The following is a 20,675-nucleotide window of genomic DNA, read 5'->3' as shown; positions in this document are numbered from 1 at the left end:
ATAAGTAACAAATGCACACAATTAGTTAAGCTGTAATTCCTGATTCATCGGCCCAAATTGATTAAATGAGAATAGTGTCATAATTACACAAGTTTTATCACAATAAACCTATAAACTCATGTATACACATAAACTTTAATGAGTCTTTATTATCGCTAAGATCCCAACTTAAATACAGAATCACTTGCAGTTTTGCAATTACAATAAAACAAATAAGAGGTATTCAGAGACATTCTACATAGCCCGCTGACTGAACCTGTTAGGCTGTAACTTTGAACCTGGCATCATATTGCTGCACAACAATTGTAAACACCGACATTCAGGAAAATCAAGTGGCTCAATCAGAACATAAATAATGTAAATCAAGTGGTATTTCTTAATTCTTTTTTTCGTTAGTTTAATTTTTTCTAATCATGTGTTGAAAGACTTGTGTATCTTAATTTTTATGTTGAAAACTACTTTATTTATTCGAGTATCGATCAAATATTTGGTGTATTGTTGATTGATTTTTAATAAGTGTGGTGCACTTGACTGTTATTTCAATTTACATAGAATCCAAAACAAGTTTGGCGTCTCAAAAGCAAAGTCAACTACGCCGAGATGAAAATGTCGACCAAGTATAAATATCATCACACTTTTCTAAAAGACGAGAATTTGATGTAAATGATTTAAAGCATGATCCGGCTGAAAGAACTCCAATTTTGAGTGATCATCCAAACCTTCGTGATGAGATAAAGAGGGCATACATCATAAGGTCTTTGTCAACCTCGAACTCATCAGTTCCCTCAAACTGATTTTTTGGGAACACTACGTCGTTTTGTTTATACGTGGTTTGATGAATATCGTGATTGATTGGAATATAACATTAGTGCGGATGATGCTTATTGTTCTTGTTATTTATTTCAAGGAAAAAAATTAATCAAGGTGGTAGTAATGTATTTTCGGCTAAAGAATTTACAATCCGGTATAAGAAAAGATAGCTTTCCTACACATATTGATCCACCAAATAGCGTTTATAATCTATCCAAATGAAAGTGTGAAGATCCCACTTACCTTAAACTGTCGTCATATCATCATTAAACCTAAACCCCATCTTTAAATTACTTTGCAATCTTTAGTAGTAGAAATTACAATTAGAATTTTTTAAAAAAAAATCATTCTCTCATAACAGTATAAGATGATAGTTATTGTTGTCTAATAGAGGATTTCCAAGAAGATATTCTTGTCATCAAAGATATGATCCTCTAAGATGAGAAGATATTCTTCATATCAAGATATGATCCTCTAAGATCTTAGGATAATTGTGGTAATCTAGAATATCATTACTCTGATTTTTTTCTTAATGTAAAATATATGATTCTGTATAATCCCAGATTTCATGGGATTTAGGTGATTCTATTCCACAATCTCTTATGTATATATAAAGCCATGTATATGACATAGAAACATATGAATGAAATTATTCAACAATCTTATTCCACATGGTATCAGAGCTAGACCCATCCCAATTTATTGTTCACCGATGATGGCCCCCCATTTAGAAGTGTTCACGCTCCAGTTGAAGTCTGGGCGTGCTGGGGAGTGTTAAGATGTTCCACATTGGTAGAGGTATGGAAATTTGGTCTCCTTATATGGAGTTGGACTCCCCTCATGAGCTAGCTTTTGGGGTTGAGTTAGGCTCAGGTGCCAACTTTGGGATATGAAGGACATCTTTAAGTATCAAGGATTTTCCAAGTGGTATGTCTCCTTGATCAGCTACAGTGATAACTGAACCACCATCTATAGTTATTTTTTTTTATAGCTAGGACAAGGGAAATATGATATGAAGAGATGAGAGAGAATGGTCATGTGATCAGTTGCCCCAGAATCAATCACTCACATTGGAGAAAGTTTGTCTGAGATATTAGTAATAAAAGAGTAAGAAATACCTATGAAGGCCAATGAACAACTACTTGTTGAAGCTGAATGTTGTAAATCTCTAGTTGAAACTGTAGAGTTATTCTTTACGGTTGCAGAAACATTTTCAGAGTCTTGAATGTTTGTGGCAGTACTATTTTCAGACATGTTTTGGGCAAATACAGATAGCAAAATGGGTTTTTTCAAGATAGGATGAATAAAATTGGTCAGCAATAAGCCTAAAGCTCATAATCCTGTACAACATGATCGCACTAAGCATATTGAGGTAGACATACATTTCATTAAGGAGAAACTAAATAGCAGACTCATTTGTATGCCATTTGTATCTACAAAAGATCAAGTGGGTGATGTTTTAACAAAAGGATTGCCAAACAATGTGTTTCAAGATCTAATAAGCAAGCTAGAAATGGAAGATATCCATACACCCGCTTGAGGGGGAGTGTTGGCTGATAGAGGATTTCCAAGAAGATATTCTTGTCATCAAAGATATGATCCTCTAATATGAGAATATATTCTTCATATCAAGATATGATCCTCTAAGATCTTAGGATAATTGTGGTAATATTTTTTTTTTTGAATTACTCTGATTTTTCTCTTAATGTAAAATATATGATTGTGTATAATCCCAAATTTCATGGGATTTAGGTGATTCTATTCCACAATCTCTTATGTATATATAAATCCATGTATATGACATAGAAACATATGAATGAAATTATTCAACAATCTTATTCCATAGTTATCAATGCCTTAACTAAACAATACTAGTTGAAGAAACTTCACGATTACTCCTTGTAGTTGTTGTCCGGGTAAGTATTCTCGCTCACTTTGGTTTCTTTTAGATAATTAGGGCAAAAATTTTATGATTCAATAAATAAATCAATGTTAAATTCCACTAATTTATTTTAATAAACTTGGGCCAAGTGGTATAAGGTGTTAACTAAATTTCAGACTTGGCCCATTAACTACCAACTAAAAATTGATTATTAAAATACCTGCCAACTAAATAACCATAGTTAAACTAATAGTTCTAAATTCTTATTTAAAATCTTCGGAAAGGTTCTTTTACAAGAGAAATAGGTCTAGTGCTCAAAACAACCTAGTAGATCGTTACAAAAGTCGATGGAAAATGATTTCGGTGAGTGATATGGAAAATGGTGCCAGCGAGTGTTATTATGCTGATGAGAAATAGTTGTGGCAGCTATATGGACCTCATGAGTCCCCCATGGGTCCTGACTATTCGACAAAGGAAGTGAGTGTATACCAATTTTTGACCAGTGCATTTTATTACATTACATTTCATATTGATTTGACATTGAGTTGAGATGATTGTGGTACTGATTTGACTTGATACATCTGAGATACATTGTGATATTGTTAGTGGTGTAACTGGTCTATTTTGTGAAAACACATGTTCTAATTATTATGTTGAGCAGTTGAGGCAATTTATTTTCTGATTTAATTATACTTATTGAGAAAGAAATTTTTAGGTATCTCGTTATCGCTTCTAGGAAGGATTAGAAATCAAAGATTGTTGAGTACAATTAGAAAGAAAATGAGCCAGACGTTGCAGCGACCTAGGATAGAGAATCTGATAGTTCCTGTATACCATGTTCACTCACCCTTGACATCACTTTCAGATACTGTTGATAGTGCCTCTAGCGATGATGATGCTAATGCAGGAGGAAGAATCTACAACCTCAATTACTCTATATCTAGAGATTCTTCTGCAAACAAGTTCAAAGGTTATTATTTTTCTAAAAAGAACAAGGAGGAAACGCGACAATGCATGTGGGGGGAGATGATACAAATCACAGGCATGATGCGTCGGTTAGGCAGTTAGGGAATGCTAGGGAGTGGGGACGGTGACGCTACTGATAGCAAGCTGGAAAAGTTGAAGCTGAAAATTGGTGGAGCGACTGACATGATTCAAACCAAAAACAGTTCTTATGGATCCTCTGGCAGTTTGTTGTCTTCTAAAAGTGCACAACCTTCTGATGCCTCTCAGCCGCGGCAGAATCTCACTCCTCAGGTTTATAGCACGCTCGACTTAATATTTTGGATTCTCTAAATTCACCGAATCTTAATTATATTTTAATTTGGTTTAGATATTGTCTGGTAGAAGTTATGGTTGGTTTGGAGGGGAAGCCATATAAAAATTTGCCACCTGCTGCTCCCTCCGTCCATTTTTACTTGTCCATTTTAGAAAACCAAGGGATAATTTATCAATTTATACCTTTTTTACCCTTATTATTCAGTACTAATTATTTCCTATGCTCTTTCTAAAAAAGAACCAATTTATGTGTAAAACTAGTCATCTAATATCAGATGTTCTTCCAAAAACTCTTTTTTTGCTGCATCGTTGATGATAAGATTTTTCTGCATCCAAAGGTGTGGCTTAGTAGTCTATGAAGTGGGTGGAGAAATGTGAGGTCTTAGGTTTAAATCTCGTCGGTGATAAAACAATCTAAACAATATCTTTCCATTTGCCCAAGCCTTGGTGGGCCCAGTACCTATTCTGGTGGGGGTAGTAGGTACGTGGTGGAATAGTCGAGGTACATGCAAGCTAGCCCTGACATCACCGTCATAATTTCTATTAGAATAGAATAGGTATACACAATCCTACACAGAATAGAAATAGTTTATAGTCTCCTATTTGGTAAGGAATTATATTATATAGTGTCTATAAATAGAGTTCTCTATGTAATAATTATAACAACAATTCAATAATATTTTTCCCATTGATTTTTCACATGGTATCAGAGCATTGGTGATAAACTTACCCAAAAATAATAATAATAAAAAAAACAAAAAAAAGTTAGAATTCGGTGACTGTTAACGGTTGGTTTGCATTGTTGTTTTGTTTTATCAGTGTAGTGTGAAAACCCACACCACCACGAGGTGCGGAACACTCAGGCAAGCAAACCCCAGTGAACTCCTCTTAATTTTACTGTGTCACGCGCCCTCATGCACCGCCGGAAGTTTCACCTTCGTGTCACCACGCACGTCACACACCGACGCATGTGACAATTTCCCGCCAATTTTTTCGACCAATTTTTTTCCCATTGAGGTCACCTTTCCATTCCGAGGCAGATTGTATATTTATTTTCCTATTCCGACCAATTTCGGGCAGTCGGACCTAATTTCCGACGACTGCACCCTTTTTTTCTTTTTTTTCCAGATTCCGACCTGCCTTATCTATTTTCTCTCTCTCTAAATTCATAATGTCTTTAGGGATTGATATTTTTGGCTCCAAGAATATAGGTAGTTCAAGTGCTATGATCACTTCCGAACCATTAATGGAAAGCTCAAACTATTTAGCTTGGGCTTCCTCGGTTGAGTTATGGTGCAAGGGGCAAGGCGTTCAAGATAACTTAACCAACAATACTTGTGTGGTAAATGAAAAGGCAAAGGCTAGTGAGACATATAATAAAGTCAAAGCACAATGGGAGAAGGTTGATGCTCAATTATGTAGTCTCCTATGGCGATCTATTGATTCCAAGTTGATGCCCTTGTTTCGCCCATTCCAAACATGTTATTCAGTTTGGGAAAAGGCTCATACTTTATATATTAATGATATATCTCGATTCTATGATGTGATATCTAGAATGACTAGCTTAAAGAAACAAGAATCCGATATGTCTACTTACTTGGGTCAGGTACAAGCAGTCATGGAGGAATTTGACACGTTGATGCCAATCACTACAAATGTGGACAAACAACAAGAACACAGACAAACGTTGTTTCTAGTTCTTACACTTGCTGAACTTCCTACTGACCATGATTCAGTGCGTGATCTGATTTTAGCTAGTCCTACAATTCTTACAATTCCTACAATTCCTGCAATTGATGAATTATTCTCTCGTCTACTTCGTCTTGCCATGCCTCCCAACCACAAAGTAGTTTATCACCTACCATTGACTCATCTACTCTCACATCTCAAACCATAGAAAAACGAGCATATCAATCTATGGGGAATCGATAAAAAAGAGGTCATTTTGGAAAACCTCGATCCAAGTGTAGTTATTGTTATAAGTCTGGACACACTCGTGACATATGTCATAATTTACATGATCCACCACCCAGTTATGATCTTGCTGCTCTAAAGGAATATAATGAGTTCCTTCGTAATCGTGCAAGTAAGCAGACATCTTCACAAGAAGCATTTGTTGCTCCGTCTGATCGACCATCCCATAATTCTCATATTGCTCAATCAGAATATGATGAGTTCTTTCAATATCGAGCAAGTAACCAAACGTCTCCACAAGTAGCTTCGGTTGCTCAACATGATGTTGCGGTTACCTGTAATTCTTTTGCTTGTGTTTCACAGTCTAATACTCATGGATCATGGGTTATGGACTCGAGCGCTTCTGATCATATTTCTGGTAACAAATCACTTATGTCAGATATTGCTTATTCACAATCTATTCCTGCTATTACTTTGGCCAATGGGATACAAACAAAACCAAAAGGGGTTGGAAAAGCCACACCCCTATCTTCTGTCACTCTAGACTCTGTTCTTTATGTCCCTGGTTCTTCTTTTAATCTGGCATCTGTTAGTCATTTGACACGTGCCCTACATCCTTTTTTGATGATTTTTTTCTTATGCAGGACTGCAGTATGAGACAGACGATTGGCACAAGACATGAATCACAAGGCCTTTACTATCTTACCTCTTCAAATTCCTTCACAACATGCTCTGTTACAGATCCTCCAGACCTCATTCATAAACATTTGGGACATCCGAGTCTATCTAAACTGCAACAAACGGTGCCTAGTTTATCTAATTTATCCAAATTTGATTGTGAGTCGTGTCAACTTGGGAAACACACTCGTGCCACATTTTCACGTGGTACTGAGGGTCATTCAGAGTCTATTTTTTCATTAGCTCATTCTGATGTTTGGGGTCCTAATAGAGTCAGTTCAACCTTAGGATTTCGTTATTTTGTTAGTTTCATTGATGATTATTCGAGATGCACTTGGGTTTTCTTAATGAAAGATCGTTCTGAGTTATTTTCTATATTCAAAAGTTTCTTTGCTGAAATGCAAAATCAGTATTGTGTTTCTATTTGTATTTTTCGTAGTGATAATGCCTTATAATACTTATCATCCCAGTTTCAGGAGTTTATGTCTCACCAAGAATTATTTACCAAACATCTTGTCCATACACTCCTCAACAAAATGGTGTAGCAGAAAGGAAGAATAGGCATCTCATTGAGACTGCTCGCACTTTCCTCATTGAATCCTATGTTCCGCTGCGTTTTTGGGGAGATGCAGTACTTTCATCTTGTTAGTTAATTAATAGAATGCCCTCATCTTCTATTCAGAATCAGGTTCCACATTCCATACCATATCCTCAGTCACATCTCTATTCTATCCTTCCTTATGTATTTGGGAGCACATGCTTTGTTCATAACGTATCCCCAGGAAAAGATAAATTAGCCCTTCGTGCTCTTAAATGTGTCTTCCTTGGTTACTCTCGAGTTCAAAAAGGGTATCGTTGCTATTCACATGATCTCCATCAATATCTTATATCTGCCGCTGTAACATTCTTTGAATCTCAACCTTACTACACATCTTCTGATCATCCTGACATCTCTGAGGTCTTACCCATACCTCAGGTCTTGCCTGTACCGACTTTTGAGGGACCTACGGTTACTTCTCCATCTCTAGTTGTAGTGCGACCACTTCTAACTTATCATCGGCGTCCACGTCCAGCAATAGTCTCAAATGATTCATGTCATGCGCCGGACCCTGCTCTCACTGCTGCCTTGCGTCCTGCTAGCCAATCGATTACACTTCCAAAAGGTATACGATCTACTCGAAATACTAATACACATTATACTTTCTTGAGTTATCATCATTTATCTTCTCCCTATTATGCCTTTGTATCATATTTGTCCTCTATTTCCATCTCTAAGACTACATGAGAAACACTTTCTCATTCTGGATAGAGGCAGGATATGATTGATGAGATGTCTTCTTTACATTCGAGTGGTACTTGGGAGCTTGTCAACCTTCCTACAGGTAAGTCTACTGTTAGTTGTCTTTGGGTTTATGCCGTCAAAATTGGTCCAGATGGTCAAATTGATCGGTTCAAGGCTCGCCTTGTTGCCAAAGGGTATACTCAGATAGTTGGGCTAGATTATAGTGACACTTTTGCTCCTGTGACCAAAATAACATCAGTTCATTTTTTTCTATCTATGGCTGTTGTTCGTCATTGGCCTCTTCATCAGTTAGACATTAAGAATGCTTTTTCTGCATGGTAATCTTGAGGACGAAGTCTATATGGAGCAACTACCTGGTTTTGTTGCTCAGGGGAGTCTAGAAGCCTTGTATGTCGATTGAGTCAGTCACTCTATTGTCTGAAACAATCTCCTCGAGCTTGGTTTGGAAAGTTCAACACAGTAATTCAGAAGTTTGACATGACTCGTAGTGGCGCTGATCACTCTGTGTTTTATCGGCATTCATCACCAAATATGTGTATTTATTTGGTTGTTTACGTTGATGATAACGTTATCACCGGCAATGATCAAGTTGGTATCGCTAATTTGAAGTAGTATCTCTTTCAGCATTTCCAAACTAAAGACCTCGGCAGACTGAAGTATTTTTTAGGTATTGAGGTTACTTAGTCTAGATTAGATATTGTTATTTCTCAACGCAAGTATGCTTTAGACATTCTTGAGGAGACAAGAATGATGGGATGTAACCCATTGACACTTCTATGGATCTGAATGTTAAACTCCTTCCAGGACAAGGGGAGCCACTCAGGAATCTTGAAAAGTATAGATGGTTGGTTGGAAAGTTGAATTATGTCACGGTGACTAGACCAGACATCGCTTTTCCTGTGAGTATTGTAAGTCAATTTATTACTTCTCCTTGTGATAGTCATTGGGATGCAGTTGTTTGTATTCTGTGATATATAAAGTCAACTCCTGGTAAAGGACTACTCTTCGAGGATCAAGGCCATGAGCATATCACTAGATATACAAACGTTGATTGGGCAAGATCACCCTTTGATAGACGTTCTACATCCGGATATTGTATTTTAGTAGGAGGTAATTTGGTGTCATGGAAGAGTAAGAAACAAAGTGTTGTTGCTCGATCCAGTGCAGAAGCAAAATATCGAGCAATGGCTGTAGCAACTTGTGAGCTAGTTTGGATCAAACAATTGTTTGGAGAACTAAAGTTTGGAGAAGCCGGTCATATGGAACTTGTGTATGATAATCAAGCGGCCCTTCATATCGCATCAAATCCAGTGTTTCATGAGAGGACTAAGCACATTGAGATTGATTGTCACTTTGTAAGAGAAAAGATAATCTCAGAAGATATTGTTACCAAATTTGTGAAGTCAAATGATCAACTTGCAGATATCTTCACCAAGTCCCTCACCGGTCCTCGTATTAATTACATTTGTAACAAACTAGGTACATATAATTTGTATGCACCAGTTTGAGGGGAGTGTTAGAATAGAATAGCTATACACAATCCTACACAAAATAGGAATAGTTTATAGTCTCCTATTTGGTAAGGAATTGTATTATATAGTTTTTATAAATAGGGTTCTCTATGTAATTATTATAACAACAATGCAATAATATTTTTCCCATTGATTTCTCACAATTTCTTTTTTTTTTGTTGTTGTTGCTGCTTTTGATATGTTGTCTATATATATATATCTTTTCATCTTGAGGTGGCTTTCAATAACTTTTCTCCTGGATCAATTTAAGCACAAAGAGGACTATGCTCTCTATACTTCAGTGTCAAATTTTGGACCATTTCAACCATAAAGACAACTATGTCGAAGATCTCTATATATCTATTGGAGTGGGAACACAATCCTTCCTAAAAAAGGACTTCGAGAACCAATCGCATGATTGTAGTAGGTTGGCATTGTGCCTACTTTTGTTTATAGGAAAAATCTTGAATTACCTCAGTTGGTTGATTGTTTTACATTAGTGTAAACTCTAATGAAAACTAGAAAAAAAGAGATGAAAAAGAGTAATGAGAAAAGTGAACATAAGGAATCATATTAAGGCTTATGGCATACAACTTGAAATCAATGGAAACACAATTTCTAGGATCGGCAGTGGGTCCCGACTCGCCATTCATCATTTACCATTGTCTGTAGAATTATCGCCTATAGATAACCAAGATGGTGATGTGTGGTGGTGCTAGCTTGCTTCCTGGGTCTTCAACAGCTGCTGATAAGGGTCGAGGGCAGAGCATGATAGCTCTTCTCAGGCGAAGCAACACAAACATTCTGGTCCCCAAAGATTCGAGAATTTTGGTGCTGGTTGGGGAACACAAAACACTGGGCCTGGACAGAATATTATGGGGTTTAGGAGATCAGAGGCGTTTTTGTGGCTGATGCTGATTAGTGAACTCTTGAAGAAATCACTGTTACCTGTATGTAAAAAATATTCTTTTGTTTTAACATGCATAGTTCCTTGTATATCTTCCTTCCACCAAGTGACAGTACAGTTAGCAAGTTCTGGAGCTGTTAGTTAGTCTCTTGATAACTTGTCCGCTGTGGTTTTCTTCTCTTCTCTTTTAAAAATTTAAATTAAAGTACCATTTTTGTTTACTGGTTGATAGTAGACTTATCATGTATTAAAGCCTTAATGTTCATCATGAAATTGTAATTTCAGGTGGTTATATTTTGTTTTTTCGAAGAATCGATGTGACAAATCAGCTGATAACATCCCTGGTACAGATCTCACAAGTAGCTCTGAGAAAAGTGAAATTAGGATTGTGATCCTTCACAACCACCATATCATGGCTGACATATTGCCTGAATGTCTCATTCAAACAATACTCTGTTTTCTTAGTTATAAAGAAGCATCCAAGATGAGCATTCTCTCCAAAACATGGCTGCAAGCATCGTCGACTCTTCCCGGCTTGGAATTCTGTCTTCATAGTGTCAAATGCAATATAAAGATAGTCGACACAATCATGGAGAGATATAGGGACGGAAAAGTCCCGATAAAAAAGTTTGAATTATCAGAGAGCAACTCTTATGGTCACAAAGTTTTACCTCCCATTCCTATTGATAACTGTCTTGACATTGCACTTCAAAATGGTGTAAAACATCTTGTCCTTGACCGTATATCATACCCCACGCCTATTTTTAACAATCTTGGCAGCAAAATCTTTAAGAAAATTGGTTCTTGCGTATTATACTCTTTCGTTAGCTAGTAGTGTTGTGAATCAAAATTCTTTGAGAAAGCTTTCTCTGTCTCATGTAGAATTAAACAAAAACATGCGTCAGACTATACTCAATAGTTGTCCCTTGATTGACACTTTCATCTCTGAGAATCGTATTGGCTTGGAAACGGCGTATCTTCAAAAGATCAAGTCAGTTTACCTTAAGGTCTTGAAGATTTGGTATAGAAAGGGCATATTGGAGATTGATGCTCAAAATTTGGTGTCATTTGAGTACACGGGGAAGCAAATTCCTGAATCTAAAATTGCAAGACAGTTGGAGCACTCAAAAATCTCTCTTTACAGCTTAGACAATATAAATGCTGACTGGTTTTGTAAGTTGAGAAAGTTTCTATCAAAGTCGCCGGCCTCTTGGTCTCAAGTTTCGATTCGTTTTGAAGAATTCACTGAGATTAAAATGTGTTATAGAATGTATATAGACTTGATTCCTAGTAGAATACATAGCCTTATTTAGATAGAAGATTTGTAGGAATTAGCAGATTCACAGGAATCATCTTTTATTTCTTTCCTAAGTTAGCACACAATCTATTGTATTTATACATTGCTTACCTATTGGAATAAGACATCTTCTTCCATCTGATTACTAAATGGAACATCTGCAACAACACTACAGAGTTGGTGCTACCACCCAGGTGGATGTTTTAGAAGTGAACGTTCTATTTCAGTATATGGAGTGCTCTTCCTTTGTGGATGCTTTGTTATGGAGTTGTCCGCCTAGGAGACTCAACCTGCAACTAAAACTAAATATGTTTACAGCTTTCAGTGATCGTTTGATGTATATGAAGAATTCTACTACTCATGGAACAATCAGACCTTGACATAGTCAATTAAAAGAAGTAAAAGCTTTTTGATGAAAATAATCAGTTGCTGCAACTCGGAAATGGGCAACTTACGGAAAGTTCCCTGCCCTCATGGGGGACGGGGAGGAGGGGGGGGGGCGGGGGCGGGGGCGAGAGAGCTTATTTTATACTAGATTGGTGCAGTTAAGTTGTCTCTACTTCAATTTGAATGCACTTATTCATTTCTAAACGTTGTCAGGATGGATTTTTTTTTTTTTTGCTTACCACATTTTGCGTGTTATGATGTATACATGATGCGAGTCTTTTTTTTTTGCACGGTATCCAGTCATAAAATTTTAGAAGTTGCATCAGTATGAAATTGACAACCTAATAACTTGTTATTTTTGCCTGCCTATGTTGTAAATTTGTCTGAATTCAATCGAGCTTTATTACAGTAGAACCGAGCTCGAGCATGGTATATTTCTCTTTTTTCCTTCTTCTGAGACGCTCATAAGAACTTTGAGGGCATTTTCATTTTTCAATTATCCTACTAACAGCACAACTTAGAGTATATCTACCAGTTTTTGTATCACAAAGTGGTACTTTGTACTTCCCTTTTATTGCCAACAGTTTGTCAAATGAATTTGGAATAGGCCCATCTAGTCGATTATGTGCCAGAGAAAGATTAATCAATTTACCAGAAAAATTATTTTGTGACAGATCAATGAGCGTTGCAGCCTTTTAAATTTCCAATCTCAAGGGGTATTTTCCCACTTAATAAATTGGATGAAATATTGAATTCTATGAGATCGCGAAGGCCTCCCAAGCTTTCAGGTAATATTGAATTCAGCATGTTGTAACCTATATAAAGATACCTCAAACTGGTAACGTTTCCTAAGCATGGTGGCACGGAACCTGAAAATTGATTTCCTGACAACTCATTGTATTGCAGACTCATATGTATCACTCCAGTACGATTACCAATTTCTTTTGGAATGACGCCCTTCAGTTTACAAGCTGGTGCTTCAAAAAATTTCAATGAGTTGGAGAAATTACTTACTGAGGTAGGAAAAATACTATCCAATTGATTACCACCAAACATGAGTACTCTTAGATTCCTACAGTTTGTCAATGATGTAAGGGATGCTCAAGGTATTTTAAGTCACCAAGTGATTCAGGTATTGGACCTGTGAAACTGTTTATTGAGAGATCAAGTAGTCTAAGTTTCGAAGAATTTGAGATTGAAGCCGAGAAAAAACCACTTAGATTATTTTGTGCACAATAAAGTTCTTTTAGGATGGGCATTCCATGACCTAAATCTGAACCAGTAAGCTCATTTCGGGATAATGCCAGATGTTGTAGTTTCTCAAGACAACCTTGGAAAAGAATTTTCATTTATCAGGATCCTCATGCTCAAGGTTTAATGGAATTATTGAATCGAGACTAGATCTACTTTTATGTTTGGACTCTCAATGGAAATAGTTTTTTAGCAACTGTTGAGAGGTGCACTTTCTGACTTCTGGTGGGAGCAAAGGATTTACCTAAAACCTAGGCATGAATCGTTCCACAAGTATTTGTCGTGTTCTGTGTTATTCAGTGTTGATAATTGGAAGGATTCTCGAAGTTATGTAAATACGAAAAGAAAATCTTGTGTTGAGCATGTTAAATCTCATTTTCAACTTCCATATATCAAGAACTGAGTTGCTTCCAACAACCAAGATAAAATACACTTGTGTGAAATTGAATTACATAAGAGAGCAGACTGGTAACTAAATAACATACAAGAGCAGGCTGGTCTGATTCCACCTAGTGCCAACTACTAACAAACTTGAAGCCTGATCTTTCTAAGTGTTGAAAGAGCATCTTTCATGCTAATTCTTGCATCAGGTCTCACTAAAGTGCAGTTCAAAGCTAATTCCATGATAGATAACAAACATTGCATCTTTGCAGCGATTTGTTCATCTCCTGGCTGTACCAAATTAGAATCCACCACCTTGTGAAGTTCACCCGGAAAGGAATCACTAATCCAACGTTGTATGCTCAAGCCTCCAGTAAATATTTCATCACTTGGTCTTATTCGTGTGAAGGTCTCCATCATCAGGATGCCAAAACTATAAACATCACAACTCATGGATACTATGCCATCTTGTCCATACTCTGCAATCATGGTCGAAAATGATCATAAATCAATTTATACCTAGGGGAAGGAATTGTTTTTATTTATATGATATGAGAACTTTAAAAAGTTTTAATATACCTGGAGCAATATATCCAATGGTTGCAATTGTCCTTGTTTGCACAAAAGCCTCCCCTGCACCTAACATTTTTGCAATGCCAAAATCACTTACATGAGCAACCATTTCTTCATCGAGCAAGACATTGCTTGGCTTCAAGTCACAATGCACCACAGACGTTGAATAGCCATTGTGGAGATAGTCCACTGCAGATGCAACATCTATCATTATATCCAGTCTCTGCAATAAGTTCAAGAACAAGTTGTGAGAGTATAACCATTTATCAAGTGTCCCGTTGGGCATGTATTCCAACACTAGGGCCTTGAAATCAAGATTGGAGCAGCTGGTTATGACTTTGGTCAGATTTCTGTGGCGAAGGTTACGGAGTATCTCACATTCCGTGTCAAAACTTTTGAATGCACCCTCCAATTGCACATTGAATACCTTTGCTGCAAAAATGATACCATCCTTAAGTATCCCTTTATAAACCATGCTGAAACTCCCATTACCAAGCAAGTTGGCTTCGTTGAATCCTTCAGTTGCCTGTTCAAGTTCATAATATGAAATTCTTTCATGCCCTTTTACGAGAGACACATCTTTTTGGCTTGCACTCTTCTTTGTGTTTCTCAATCTTAACACCACAAATCCAACAGCCAACATGAAGAGTGATCCAATCCCTAATAGAATATATAAACCTGTAAGCACTCGTTTTCTTGTTGACTTCTTTGTAGATTTGGTTAGGCATGGTTTTACGTTAAATCGGGAGTCACCACAAAGTGCATCATTGGACAAGAAAGATTGACTGGTGACATTTGCAAAGGGACCACTTGTGGGAATTTCTCCACTGAGTTTATTGAATGAGAAATTCATGTGTTTGAGATACACAAGAGCTTCTAATGACTTTGGAATTTCATCACTAAGATTGTTATAGGACAAATCCAAGTATTCCAAGGATAACATTTTGCCAAATGATTCAGGAATAGGCCCCTCTAATCTATTATGTGCTAGAGAAAGATTAATCAATTTATCTAGACTCCCTAGAGTACTAGGAATCTTACCAGAAAAAGAATTATTTGACAGATCAATGCGTGTTGCAGCCTTCAAGTTTCCACTCTCCAGCGGAATTTCCCCACTCAATAAATTGGATGAAACATCGAATTCTATGAGATCTTGAAGGTTCCCTAAGCTTGAAGGTAATCTAGAATCCAGTTTGTTGTTATCTAGATAAAGTTTCCTCAGACTGGTCATGTTACCTAAGCATGAGGGCACTGAACCAGAAAAATGGTTTTCTGACAATACTAATGCACCTAGATTCTTTAAGTTGCAAATAACATCTGGTATGGTTCCTTCTATCTTGTTGTCATATAGGTAAAGTTCTTGAAGGATCGACATGCCATGCACAGTATTTGGAATATGTCCAGTTAACTCATTGTTAACCAGAATCATCCTTGTCACTTCAGTAAGATTACCGATTTCTTGTGGAATGACGCCCTTCAATTTACAACCTTGTACTTCAAAAGTTTGCAAGGCGTTGGAGAAATTGCCAACAGATGCAGGCAAAACACCATCCAACGGATTACCAGATAACGTGAGTAATCTTAGATTCCTACAGTTTGTCAATGATGCAAGGAAGCTCAATGTTGAATCGCTGACAAAATTATTCCCCCACAAGTTCAGAACCTCAAGGTATTCTAAGTTACCAAGTGATTTAGGAATGAGACCTGTGAAACTGTTGTTGGAGAGGTCTAACATTGTGAGTCTTGAAGAATTTGAGATTGAAGCAGAGATAAAACCACTCAGATTATTTCCTCCACAAAAGAGTTCTTCTATATTGGGAATTCCACGACCTAAATCTGAAGGTAGAGTACCTGAAAGCTTGTTTAGTCCAAAATCTATAATCTGCAGTGCTGACATGTTGAAAATGATGTCAGGGATAGAGCCTGTAAGCTCATTCTGTGATAATCCCAATGCTTGAAGTTTCTTAAGATTACCTAGCTCCATTGGTATCTCTCCTGTCAATTTTCGGGAAATATATGAGTACAAGCTTGGGGGAAAAGAGAAGGAAGAAAATTTTACACTACCTTCCAAATGCAGAGCTGTCATGGCTAATTTTGTAAGATCTGTTAAGTTGGCAAGCTCTCTTGGTACAGTTCCAGCAAACTCATTGAATGACAATACCAATTGTTGAAGCTTTCTGCATTCCTCCAGGTTTGGTGGAATAACTCCTTCTAGGGAGTTTCTACCGAGGTAAAGTCCTTCCAAGTCTGGAAGATGATCACATATAGTTATTGGAAGCTTTCCAGTAAGATTGTTGCCGCTAAGAGCAATCACTTGCATTGTAGTAATGTTAAAGATTGATGGTGGTATAGAGCCAGTAAGCTGACTAAGTTGCAGGTCTAGGACAGTCAAGTAACGAAGATCACCAATTTCTCGAGGGATCTCTCCTTCAAGAAAATTGCTCTGTAATTGCAACACTTCCAGTTTTGTTAGATTGGAAAGGGAAGTTGGAATTTTCCCCGAAAATTGGTTATTCGATAGGTACAAAGAGCGTAGGTTTGGTAACAAACTTAAAAATGATGGAATGGCTCCGGTAAAGTTATTGTTTTTGGCATTAATGAATTTCAACCTGTGCAAATGAGCCAACTCTACTGGCAAATCTCCATGGAAAGTGTTGTTACTGATGTCAACTGATGAAATAAATGAGAGGTTTCCAAGGTGTGGAGGAATGGTACCATAAAGTTGCATGCTCGAAATGTCTAAAGCAGTGACTCGATGGTGACGGGAGCTGCAAGTGATTCCGATCCAGCTGCAAACTGGGGTGGAAGAAGACCAGTTGCTTGCTATGATATTGTTAATATCAGAATAAATATGTGATTTAAGTGCAAGAAGAGCAGCCTCGTCAGTGCTAATATTAGCAAGTAATGTATTGTCATGTGGTAGAATGAAAATTGCAAGAAAAAAGAGAAGGATGAAACTTTTGCCCATAATTAAGCCAAGAAGGTTTCTCAGAATTGATAATGCAAAGGAATGATGTTAGAACATGCATTTAATGATAGCAATGTAAGACCTCAATAGTCAAGTCTCACAACACTCAAAAGTCTGTCTATATTTTTCATTTGTGTGGAAGAGAGTGATTTGAAATAAAGCAAGATAGATTTTTATGTGTTTTTGGGTTTAGACTAAAGAATGTCAATAGTCAAGTCTTCTCAACCTTGCCACTCACCACACTCAAAATTTCTTCAAATATCATATTATTGTGTTGATTGATACTAAATGATGGAAAACAAAAGGTTTGGCAATATCTAACAATTATTTAATATTTAATAGGATTTCATTAAGTTACATAACTATTTATTAATCTTTAAATTGCCTATATTCATCCGAAATATGAAAAAGTTAGCATGTTATTGACCAATACCATTCTTTTTATTAGTTTATATTACAAAATGTACATAGTCATATCTACTCATAACATAATTATAGGTAGAGATCTTTGGGGATCATAGAGATATTTAGGGATATTTTCTGATTTTATTTCCTTAGATAGATTTACATGTACACCTACAAATAGATCTTATTCTTGGAATAATAGAACAAGGAGATTGGTACATTGTCTCTATATTTTACATGGTATCAGAGCATTGTATGTTCTTTGTCAGTCAGAAAGCTCATCGGAGCTTGCCGAAATCCGGTCAGTGTCCGTGAATGAAATTAGTGAGCTTGAATTTAGTTTCTGCCACGAGTGAGTGGACCAAGCTTGGTCCGGCTTTCTTTTCTAGCATCGGCTTGTCATTTCTGGTTGATTGGTGGTGATCCCCTAATTATAGGACCAATTTTTCCGAGAAGAAAACCCTCCAAACATAATCTGTGGACCCTCTTTGGTCAGGTTTGAGACTTCTCTGTTTGTTGCTAATTATACTTGATTATGGAAATTGTGTATGAGTGCAGCAGTGGAATTGTTGCTTGACCAACTTGTGAGTTGATATTGTTTGTTGGAGGCTATTTGAAGCTTATTTGGGAAATTATTTCCAGAGGACCATCGAGTTTGGCTGCTGTCAGTTTCTTTTTTATTGTGTTATTAGGCTGTTGTTTGTTTGTTTGGGGATTTTGAAACACTTTCAAATATAGTTGGTAAAATGACAGATCTGTTAAAAGTTGCTGCTTCACGTTCATTATCCGACAAAATGGTTTTGGTTTCGGTTGAGGAGTTTGCCAAATTTTCTCAATAATAGAAATCTTTGAAGGAATCTGCTTCTGTTAATTCCTTTGTTAGGTCAGATAAAACATGTCTTATCAGCTCTTCTAATAATTGGGTAATCAATTCAAGTGCTACAAATCATATGACAGGGAATCCTAATATTTTTTCTAGCTTTAGATCACACAAAACAGCCTCTCCTATTACTGTAGCTGATGGATCAATTTGTAATAGCATTGGATTGGGTACTGTTCAACTAACCTCGTCTATTACTCTACCATTTGTACTAAGTCTACCAAAATTGGCATTTAATCTGATTTATGTTAGTAAAGTTACGAGAGAACTTAATTGTTATATCTCATTCTTTCCCGATTATTGTTTCTTTCGTGATCTTATAACAAATCAAGTTATTGGTAAAGGACATGTTTCTGATGATCTTTATATCCTTGATGAGTGGGACTCTCTATCTATTGCCTGCTCTAGTGTCGTGTCTCCATTTGAGGCACATTGTCGACTGGGACATCCTTCGTTACCTTTGTTGAAAAAGCTTTGCCCTCAATTTCAGAATATTTCCTCATTGGAATGTGAGTCATGCCAATTTGCAAAACACCATCACATCTCTTTTAGGTCCAAGGGTTACTAAGAGAGTCGAGTCAGCTTTTGAGTTAGTTCATTTGATGTTTGGGGACCATGTCTTGTTGTCCAAAACTGGGCATAAATATTTTGTCACCTTTGTAGATGATTTTTCTCGAATGACTTGGATATACTTTATGAAGAGCAGATCTGAAGTGTTCACTTACTTTTTTGCCTTTTGTGCTAAAGTCAAAACTCAATTTGATGCCAAAGTGCGTATTCTAAGGAGTGATAATGCTAAAGAATATATGTCAGAATTATTTAGGTCTTACATGAGACAACATGGTATTCTCCATCAATCTTCATGTGTTGATACACCCTCTCAAAAAAGAGTTGCCGAGAGAAAGAATAGGCATCTACTTGAGACAGCTCGGGCACTGCTGTTCCAAATGAAGGTTCCTAAGCAATTTTGGGCTGATGCCATCTCTACTGCTTGTTTTTTGATCAATCGCATGCCATCAACTGTATTGGTCGGTAATACGCCGTATAATATTCTTTTTCCAAACAAATCATTATTTCCAGTGGAACCTAAGGTGTTTGGAAGCACATGTTATGTTCGAGATGTTCGACCATCTATTACCAAGTTGGATCCTAAAGCATTAAAGTGTCTTTTCTTGGGCTATTCTCACCTTCAGAAGGGGTATCAGTAGAATACTTGGTAAATATTTAGTATCAACTGATGTGGTATTTTCAGAGACTACACCATTCTTTTATGTACCTCCAAATTCTACAAGTCTGAAGGAGGAAGATGAGTAGTTAGCCTACCAGGTTACTCTTGTTGTAATAGAGCAATCAGCTGATATTGTTTGTAACATCCGACAATTTGAAATAACTATGAAGAGACTTAGAATTGGAAATAGTCATTTCGGAAGGAATTCAAAATTTGGAAAATTTGGTTATGGGAAAAAGTGGGTTTTTGGCCAACTTTGAGCAGTCATAACTCCTAGCTCAGAATGAGTTAGGTGTAGTTCCAGTTATGGTTGCGAAGCCCTTGGAATGATCTTTCCAACACCACCAAGTTTTCTCAATTCCGAGTTCGTATAATTGAGATATACCCTTTGGAAGTTGGGAAGTTGGAAGGGAATTTAGTCCGAAAATTTTAAAGGGTATTTTAGTCTTTTCCCTAACCAATTCTTTTGGTTATATTGGTGTGTTAGACTGATTTCTAGATCAGTTTTTCCCATTTTAAAGAGTGAGAGTTAGCACTTTTGAGAGAAGAGGAGAAGAAGAGGAGAAAGAGAAGTTCAAGTAAGATTTCGTCAAAGATCGTCGTGGATATATTCGGTGGTGATCCCTACTAGGTATGTGAATTCATAGTTTTGGGGTTGGCCCTTTCCCCCACACGCCAAACACGTTTTATTTTCAAGAAAAGATTGGTTGTGTTGTTGAAGTTGTTGGTTGTGTTCTTGATGTTGTTGATTGTGTTGTGGAAGTTCTTGTTGATTTGGGCCATGATTTGGTTGTGTATTTGAGTTGAATCTCTTGTATGTTGAGGGATTTTATGATCCTTAGTGTTTGGGGTTGAAACCTTTGAAGTTAGGGTGGTTTAGAGTTGGGAAAAATAGGGAGAAAAGTCAGATTTTTTGGCGAAGAGGCTGGCACGTCGCGCCTGCCAGCGCCCCCCAAAAAGGACTCTGAAGTCCAGCCTTTGGGGCGGCGCACCTAGCAGAGTGCCAGCAAGCCCCTTCTGAG

General features: G+C 37.0%; 3 protein-coding genes across 3 annotated transcripts; 1 reads left to right on the top strand and 2 right to left on the bottom strand.

Moving 5' to 3' along the window:
• The first annotated feature begins 10,695 nt into the window (after positions 1-10,695).
• LOC125835081 (putative F-box/LRR-repeat protein At4g00320) lies at positions 10,696-11,960 on the top strand. The gene is given in 3 exon segments (XM_049514215.1): positions 10,696-11,046; positions 11,048-11,553; positions 11,756-11,960. Coding segments are annotated over 3 exon segments (1,062 nt in total).
• Positions 11,961-13,740: 1,780 nt separating this feature from the next.
• On the bottom strand, positions 13,741-15,291 carry LOC125835080 (probable LRR receptor-like serine/threonine-protein kinase At3g47570). The gene is made up of 2 exons (XM_049514214.1): positions 14,179-15,291; positions 13,741-14,078 (listed from the first exon to the last, which is right to left on the bottom strand). Exons 1-2 carry the CDS (start codon positions 15,113-15,115, stop codon positions 13,741-13,743), a joined length of 1,275 nt encoding a protein of 424 aa, XP_049370171.1. The 5' UTR covers positions 15,116-15,291.
• Positions 15,292-15,336: 45 nt separating this feature from the next.
• LOC125835078 (putative receptor-like protein kinase At3g47110) lies at positions 15,337-16,900 on the bottom strand. Its single transcript, XM_049514213.1, has 2 exons — positions 15,409-16,900; positions 15,337-15,353 (listed from the first exon to the last, which is right to left on the bottom strand). Exons 1-2 carry the CDS (start codon positions 16,898-16,900, stop codon positions 15,337-15,339), a joined length of 1,509 nt encoding a protein of 502 aa, XP_049370170.1.
• Positions 16,901-20,675: the final 3,775 nt, after the last annotated feature.

Source organism: Solanum verrucosum, unplaced genomic scaffold, assembly GCF_900185275.1.
Source record: "Solanum verrucosum unplaced genomic scaffold, falcon-dt-bn FXZP01000220.1, whole genome shotgun sequence".
Lineage (NCBI taxonomy): Eukaryota > Viridiplantae > Streptophyta > Magnoliopsida > Solanales > Solanaceae > Solanum > Solanum verrucosum.
Note: the sequence above shows the minus strand (reverse complement) of the source record. Positions and strands in the feature narration are given on the sequence as shown.

What these genes read in the sequence shown, in the direction of transcription:
- LOC125835078 (XM_049514213.1), bottom strand. Translation starts at nt 16,900, where the DNA reads ATGCAACTTTATGGTACCATTCCTCCACACCTTGGAAACCTCTCATTT.
- LOC125835080 (XM_049514214.1), bottom strand. Translation starts at nt 15,115, where the DNA reads ATGTTATCCTTGGAATACTTGGATTTGTCCTATAACAATCTTAGTGAT. An exon ending in CATTGGATATATTGCTCCAG is followed by an intron (nt 14,079 to 14,178) that starts GTATATTAAAAC and finishes CCATGATTGCAG; the next exon opens with AGTATGGACAAGATGGCATA.